Raw genomic sequence first — 8,166 nt, forward strand, 5'->3', positions numbered from 1 at the left:
ATATATATACACACACACACACCATGCGATTGTTCCTTTGGTTTGCGAGATTACCTGGTATTTCAGTGTTCTGTATAGGCTAATCCGACAAATAGGAGATATGGAAAACGCTTACCTTGGTCAATTTCATGTTATGGCAGTAGCAGCTTGGCAACAAGTTCTCTCTCCCCCCTCAGGGTATTTTGGTCTCCAGTTTGCTTAGTTTTCCCAAAGTAGTGTACTGACACGTGAGGGATCTGTAGCCAGTAAATTGTTGATGACGCCATCTCAGAAGAATGTTCAAAGGGAAGAGCAGGCGGTCCTGCCTCTAAGTCTCTTTTACTCTGAGTCTAGACCATCTTGGCAAGGAAAATATTAATGTCTGATCTATCTGCAGGATATCCTTATAATCTCCGTTTGGATTGTGAATATTCCTGGAGCTAAAGCAGTGGGATTGTTGTGGTGGGGGTGGGGGGGCAGTACCCACCCCACCGCCCCATACAGGACACGCTCCAAATGTGTTTTAATAATTTCCTGAAACCTGTCTTGTTGGTCTACATAGATCAGAGTTGGGCAAAGTTTTATTAGCTTACCATAAAAGAGGAACAACCGCCTAGTAAAGTGTAATTTCTGCAAACAGGGCGGAAGATAAAAAACATTAAACACTTAGTCAATTCTTCAGAACTAACAGTTGTTAGTAGTTGAAAATGCTTTACACATGAAAATACAACCTAGGATAAAAACACAAAGTCCAGGACTTACTTCCATTGTGGTCCTCAACACATAACATCAGGACAAGTCAAGACACTTACAGAGTGTGTGTGATAAAAAATGACATAACATAAAAGCATTTTTCTGCTCTATTCCGCTGCACTCTCTAGTAACCAAGCCTTGATTCTCTTTTTAAAAAGACATCTCAAGTTGAGCTGTAAGGTTAGAAAATGAATGAGCACGAAGCACGCGTCTACTAGGCACTGGACACACTGTTGAGGCTGTTCACAATCATAGACAGTCCTGCCATGTTCAGTAAGTTTATTAAAACACAGCTTCTAATAACTGGTTGATTTTCCCATCGGAGGCTATAGTCAGTATTTCATGAGTAACTAAGGATGACAGCAGGATGACGTGGCCAGGCCAGCCTGGCTTTGTTTGTAACTTTCGAGTAAAGTGATCCGTTCTTTATCTTCCCCAGTGAGGAATGATTTTTTAGTTTTTTAATAGTCGTTCAGCACGAAAAAGAATGCACTGTGCATGATTCTACATGCCGAAGGATGCAAATAGTGAAAGTGTTGTACCATGTTTTGAGCCATGTGTGCTAGTTTATTTTTTTCACTATTCTATGCTTCTTCTTCTTTTAACCTCATGAGCACTAGCCTTGCATCTTTTTCACATGCACTTTAAAATGATGTTAACCGTTGTAAGGCTAATAACTAATCTCTTTAATCCTAAGGGTGCCCTGACATGGACAAAGAGATGATTCCCAAATTCACGTCAAAGGATGAGGAAGTTGATTACTGGAAGTCCCAAGCCCTCAAATATAAGAAAAGGTAGGTGTTGTGATTTACTTCCCATATGACATGAGTTAACATCTCTTAGTTTTTATATACATGCGGCCATAATCTCTTTATCCATGTTTTTGGATCATTTCTATATCATTCAATATATCATCATTCGTACATATGACTATTGGATCAATTTTGTGTTGGGCTCTTAGCTTTTTGGTGCATGGGGAGTAATACTCTATACCTAATAGGCTCATTTTTAAAAATTGGGTAATGGAAAAATGTATCATATTTTGTCTGACTTTCAAAAACATTGAACCAAAAAGCATGAGAAATTCTGTTTAAAATAGGTTGTAGTTGCTTACTCTTGCGTAATAAGGAGATGCTGAATATATTTTAGTTTTGTCTGTAGTCACGTCTCTGTTTATAGTTTCAGCACAGACCCCATATTTAGCCATATAAGGCAAATGACCAGACAGACTTTTTTAATATAAGTGCCCACAAAAAAGCTTGGGCCTTCTCAGGAGGAAATGACTGCATCTTTTACTTCTTAAACAGTGACCACAGCCTATGTTCGGGTAGGCAGCAGAGGTGCTTGTGAGTGTTTCGTAAATCTCTGTTGAACTCAGTCTGTCTTTTCTATTTGTGGAGTTAGGGCCTCATCATACACTGACACAGACGGGGTTAAAGTCCTGGTGGTTTTCTAAGAAATTTCTGCTGTGGGTACATATGGAAAGAACTTCAAGTCGTGGAGAGAGAGAGAGAAAAAAAAAAAAAAACATCTCCCAAATATATAGTGGCTTGTCTCACATGTTTTCGTGAATACATTCTCTCAAGATCACTTTTCACATTGGCAGCATGCAGATATTACGAGTTACCTATTGAAAATGTATCTCTCTGAAGGGCTAGTTTTAAAACTTTACTGTTTCCATTTTGTGGAGAAGAGGCTACTTGGACATCATACAGTTTATAAGTGTCACAAAAAGATGTAGTAATAATAAAAGGCACTTGTATTTTCTGCATTCACAGTTTTGATTTTATTTAATGCTGTTTTCCGTCACACATACGGAGTGCTGTTGGTTGTTTAAAGCGTGAGACCGTGGCAGGGAAGTGGCTGTGGCGTTGGTGTGTTTGGAACGACCCCAGCACGACAACTGATTCATGGATTCCAGTGCTCTGTGGAGCCACTGTGAGGATGTTATCCCAGTACAAGTCAGCTGATCTCGGAACAGTGTTGACCCAGGGTGTCATCATGTGTGTGCGCACACCCTTGACAAGTCCATTTAGATAACTTAAACTCAGCAATTACCTTCAACAACGAAATGTCTCCTCAAATGAATCTACACACGTTGGAACTACATCATGAGTTACGTGTGTGTTTTTAGAATTCTCTACATGGGGTCAGCCCTGAAGAGCGTGAACACACATCCTGTTTCTCAGCACATGTCCTCATCCTGTTGCTGTGCCCTCTCATTTTCTCTTTACCTCTGAACTTTAACCTCTCTCACAGCTGAGGGCTCATGATAGCAGGCCTGTCTTTTTCTGAGCTACTTCTAAACCATCTACTGTCACAGTTCAGCTGTCTCTTTAGAGCTATATATTTAGAGTGCTTTACTTGACAATGCTTAGCTGTGCACCGTTTCCTGTTTGGCAGAGGCAGGATTGAAGGTTGAAAATCTACAAATATATGAGTGGGCTTTTCATGCAGGTCTATTCCTGGCCATTGGAGATAAAGCTGCTAGAACATGCCTGAGCCTGGCTCATTTCACAGGACAAAAGCCAGCCAGTTTTCTAGAGCTCATGCCCCTATACAGAATTGAATGGTGGACGGTGAACAGGGTAGATGGTAATAGACAATGATTGTTTGTGTTTTCCCCACTGTGTCTGTGTGTGTGTGTGCCATCCAGTTGCTATGATGCCCAGGAGGAACTGCAGGAGTTCCAGGAAGGGAGCCGGGAGCTGGAAGCTGAATTGGAGGCACAGCTTGGCCAGGCCGAACACCGCCTTCGAGACCTCCACATTGAAAACGAGAGACTGAAGAACGAGATGGCCAACCTCAAGGTAAGTGGTCACTTGCACCGTAGCTTATTTTTGGATTTGGCTTTGTTTTACGGTCTATGGGTCAGGACACCAATAAAGTAATTTGTAATTACTTAAGAGGTTATCTAATCTCTATTGGATCCCGAGGACAAGGTCCTACGTCTTTTTATGTTGGGTGTTAATAAGGCATGCTCTTATGTAATCATCCAGCGCTCCTTAATTGGATTGGGAGAAAATAGAAAACAGCAAGGATGAGAGTGGTTCTTAATCACTGCAGGCATGAACGGTAGTCAGATTTATCATTATTAAACTATGTGAAGGAACCAGAGAAATCATGAATCATGCTTTCCTATATTTGTGCCTCTGGGACCACACTACAGACATGCTAACTGTGCTGTTAGGTACCACAGGGGAATGAGCCACAAGGCCTCCTCGGAGAGCAAGGATGCTTTTTGAAATGAAATAATGGGTGAAACATTATCTTTACTAACTGTGTTTTGATTCACCAGGTTGTATTACTAACATTAGGGTTACTGTTATTTATTTAAAAAAATATATAAAAATGCTACTTTCACACTGCATGCCTCACCAGAAGGAAATTAACGTTGATTTGTAAAGGTCATGTAACAAGAGGTGTGTTCAATTTCTTAGTTTCTCTACAACACACACTTATTCCCAAGCTCTTGTCTCTTCTTTACTCTATCCATCTCAATCAGGAGAAACTGGAGCATCAGTATGCCCAGAGCTACAAACAGGTTTCCATGCTAGAGGATGACCTGGGCCAGACACGCAGCATCAAGGAGCAGCTCCACAAATACGTCCGAGAGCTTGAGCAGGCCAACGATGACCTGGAGAGAGCCAAGAGGTCAGACTGTCACAGTACATTTTGGTCAAAATGTGAAGTCTTTTGGCAAGATATGATAATAGATGTTGATTTTCCAGTGATTGGATCTATGTTATAATTTTCATAAAAGGTTTTAACAATTGCCCTTCAACCTCTGTGTGTGCAGGGCAACAATAGTGTCTCTTGAGGACTTTGAGGGCCGTTTAAACCAGGCCATTGAGAGAAATGCCTTCCTGGAAAGTGAGCTGGATGAGAAAGAGTCCCTTCTAGTATCTGTGCAGCGGCTGAAAGACGAAGCACGAGGTAAAGACAAGAATCCATTCTGCAATGTCCCAGGCAATATGTCATCTGTGTAAGGGTTAGTGGAGGAGTGTTTCACGGGTCTGTCTTCTGCAGACCTGAGACAGGAGCTGGCAGTACGGGAGCGGACTACAGACAGGATATCAGCACCGAGCTCACCCACCTCAGACATCGACAAGATGGATTCTGCAGTACAAGCTTCTTTATCCCTCCCAGCCACACCCGTAGGAAAGAGCATAGACCACCCCTTCATCAGCTCAAAAGGTCAGGAATCATTAATCTCATTCTTTATTGCACACATGAACTGGGGAATTGAAATGTATGCATTGTTTTTTAATATGGGCTTGTGTCCTTGTGCAGCATTGACCAATGGCTGTGGCAACTCATCCCTCACTCCTTCTGCTAGAATCTCAGCTCTCAATATTGTTGGTGATCTCCTGAGGAAAGTTGGGGTAGGTGTTATTGCCTTTTAAAGTAAATATTTCCTGATTTAAAACCAGCTCTGTGTCATGGCAGTGTTTGCAGAATGTTGGGTGGCTCGGATGCTCCGGGTTCCAGCGCTGGCTCCACGCAATACAAAATACAGATTGCATCTCTTGTTTTGTGTCTAGGCGTTGGAGTCCAAAATCGCCGCCTGTAGGAAGTTTGCCAAAGACCAGGCAGCAAGAAAAAATTACTCCTCAGACAATGGCAAACTCATCAACAGCAATGCCACAAAGTTCTCTCACTCTCTGCATACCACTTACTTTGACAAAACGTGAGTCTTTTAGCAAGTGGTTTCTTTCCTCTCCTTGCTACTTTTATACCTGGTTTTATGCACATTTGTTGTTGCCCTGTATGTATGTATGTATGTATGTATGTGTATGTATGTGTGTGTGTGTGTGTCCCTGTTTGCTAATATTGTGCTCGTTCATGTGGCAACTGCAGGACTGTAAATGGATTGGACCCCAGCTCCTTGACAACATCCAGAGCCGTGTCTCCACCAGGCATGCTGCCTTTGAGTGTTTGAATGCGTCCCCCCACCACCCAAACCTCTACTGAAACTCCTATCCACCCAACGCTATGTGGGAACCGAGAGGACACTTGAATATATGTGTGTGTGTGTGTGTGTGTGTGTGAGTGTGCGAGAGGGATGTGTGTTTGCCTGTTTGGAATTGTGCACTTTTGAACGTGATGTGTGGAAGAGAGGCTTGAGTATACAATGAACTTATCTCCAGTTTTCAGCTCTAAATGCATCTGTGAGTAGGTGCACAGTCACGTGTGCATTATGTTCCTACCACATACTTGCATGTGCCTAAAGCTGTACTGTGCTCGTACGAATGTTCATGCAAACGTGTTGCTCTCTAGATGTCAACTTTGAAGTGGCACCATTATATTCTTAGTTCCACTGTTCATCTGAAAACTATCCCCGACAAAAGGTCCTCAACAGACCACTGCTTCCTCGTAACCTTTTCCTCCTCGATTTACACTTAAATTGCACAGTTAAACTTATTTCAATTTAGAATGTATTATATTTAAGAAGGGATGGGTTCATATGAATTAATTTATTTCACAGTATGCTTTAAAATGCAATATTTGCTATTTTCCTGCATGTGTGCGTATGTAATGTGGGGTTGGAAAGTGTGGTTGGACCCCATATTCATGACTGAAGGGAATGTTGATCGTTCAAAGCCATGTAGCCACAGTGCAGTTGTTCCTCTTGTTACTGGCTACTTGCTGTAATTTGGAAGTAGTCACCATGTTAAAGCTGGCTCTGTTCTCTGAGGTTGAATCTGCACTTAAACAAACTCTCCTCGCAGGTTTAGTTCTTCTCTGGACATCCATTGAGATTTCAAGGGAACTGTTTTTTTACTTCTTTTTTTTTTGTTTGATGTATTGATTTTTTTTTTTTCTTGGGACAGGCTCATTTACCTTTCTATGATATGATGGCAATTATCCACGGTGGATTTGTCAAATCATTTTTTCTTCCAAGTCAAGTCAACTTTATTGACAATTCTGCGATATGTACCTGAAATACAGAGCAATTAAAAATATGTTTTTCTCCGACCCTATATGAATTTGGTTTTATAAAACTCACGCAAAAGAATACTCGAAGCAAAACAAAACCGACTCAAGGGTCCTGTTTGAGACTGTCTGTTACCTTTTCCTAATGTATGAATTAATGGTCCATTGTGGCCTTTATGTCATGCAGCATGTTTGCTGATTATCGGTTAGTGTGTGAATTTAATGTTACTTAAAATTAATTTGACTTGATTGTTGGATTTTTAGCAGGTTGGATATTGGCAGTGCATTAACTTTACAAAGCAGAATTTTGTCTTAATCCATTTTGCCCACATATTTCTCCCTTTCAGATATTTGTGTCACCATCTTGAAGCATAATTTGAACCCTATAGCATTTATGTTTTTTTTGATTATATGAAATGTCATTTGGGCACTCTGAGCCTGTTACTGAAGCCTGTTCTACAGTCAGTGTATATAATGATGGTAAATTTGCCTACCACATTTGTACATACTTACATTTGGCATTAAGGTCCTATTTATTTCAGATTCTATATGGCATGTTCAGATAATGAATGGTTAAAGCCATTGTATTATAATATCAAATCTACGTTGTGTAGTATGAAGTCTAAACTGTAATTAAAGATGATATAGCACATAGTCCACTTCTTGGAGTTTTTCCAAAGCTTTCAGGTACATCTTGTGACCGTCATCAGTCGATTAAATTAGCTCAGTGGTCATTTCATGTCATTATTGTACATTGTTTAAAGTGTAAAATATCCAGTAAATGGACCTTGAGTTAAGAAGTGTTTGTTAAACTATTTCCCAACGTCAAAAATGAAACGTCAAGCTCAAAAGTGGTATAAGCCCACTATACTTTTATAATAACATTAAAACGAAGTAATGAGGAGTGAAGGAAGTAAAAGGAGAACGATTTTAAGTATTGACAATCCAGCAGAAGTTATAGTCCCGTCTCAGCTCTCGGTGAAGAAAGCCTTAACTCCACACAGCTCAGTTTCTGGCATTCCCAGCTGATGCACTCAAACAGACCATCAGGGTTCATAACATTAAAGGCCTAATTTCATCTCCATTTCCTCCTTTAATGTGTTCTTCTTGATCTAGGAAAACAGAAACAGCAGCCATTTCAGTTTTATTAAATAATTAAAGCGGAAATCATCACAGTGATCTTGATAGTTCAGCAATGTTGGTGTGTGAGAAGTATGGTACCTTTCCAGAGGCTGTCAGAGGGTAGCTGTCGACAAAGATCACATAGTGTGGGATCTTGAAGTGAGAGATCTAGGGGGTGGAGGCCACACACAAACTGTACAGCTGTGCTTGGAGTTAAGATTTAAGATTAAGTTGTGCAGTTTTGTTTATCACATCACTTCTTACCTGGCCTTTGCAGAATGCTCTGATCTCGTCTGCACTGGAGGTCTGGCCCTCCCTCAGCCTGATGCAGGCACACACCTGCTCGCCCAGCCTCTCATCCTTCACTCCAACCAC

At 41.0% G+C, this 8,166-nt stretch overlaps 1 protein-coding gene and 1 long non-coding RNA gene across 2 annotated transcripts in view; one reads left to right on the forward strand and one right to left on the reverse strand.

Moving 5' to 3' along the window:
* ndel1b (nudE neurodevelopment protein 1-like 1b) overlaps window positions 1-5,888 on the forward strand; it is a 7,492-nt gene extending 1,604 nt beyond the window's left edge. Inside the window, exons 2-9 of the mRNA XM_034894673.1 lie at window positions 1,430-1,526; window positions 3,389-3,542; window positions 4,238-4,386; window positions 4,532-4,668; window positions 4,762-4,929; window positions 5,026-5,117; window positions 5,277-5,422; window positions 5,593-5,888. Of these exons, the coding sequence (XP_034750564.1) occupies window positions 1,441-1,526; window positions 3,389-3,542; window positions 4,238-4,386; window positions 4,532-4,668; window positions 4,762-4,929; window positions 5,026-5,117; window positions 5,277-5,422; window positions 5,593-5,674 (1,014 nt within the window). The 5' untranslated portion in view covers window positions 1,430-1,440 and the 3' untranslated portion in view covers window positions 5,675-5,888. The remainder of the gene's footprint in view (window positions 1-1,429; window positions 1,527-3,388; window positions 3,543-4,237; window positions 4,387-4,531; window positions 4,669-4,761; window positions 4,930-5,025; window positions 5,118-5,276; window positions 5,423-5,592) is intronic.
* A 1,633-nt stretch (window positions 5,889-7,521) lies between these two features.
* Window positions 7,522-8,166, reverse strand: LOC117958352. The gene is made up of 3 exons (XR_004659702.1): window positions 8,056-8,166; window positions 7,891-7,959; window positions 7,522-7,781 (listed from the first exon to the last, which is right to left on the reverse strand). It is a non-coding gene; the product is annotated as an uncharacterized LOC117958352 (long non-coding RNA).

Source organism: Etheostoma cragini, chromosome 15, assembly GCF_013103735.1.
Source record: "Etheostoma cragini isolate CJK2018 chromosome 15, CSU_Ecrag_1.0, whole genome shotgun sequence".
NCBI lineage: Eukaryota > Metazoa > Chordata > Actinopteri > Perciformes > Percidae > Etheostoma > Etheostoma cragini.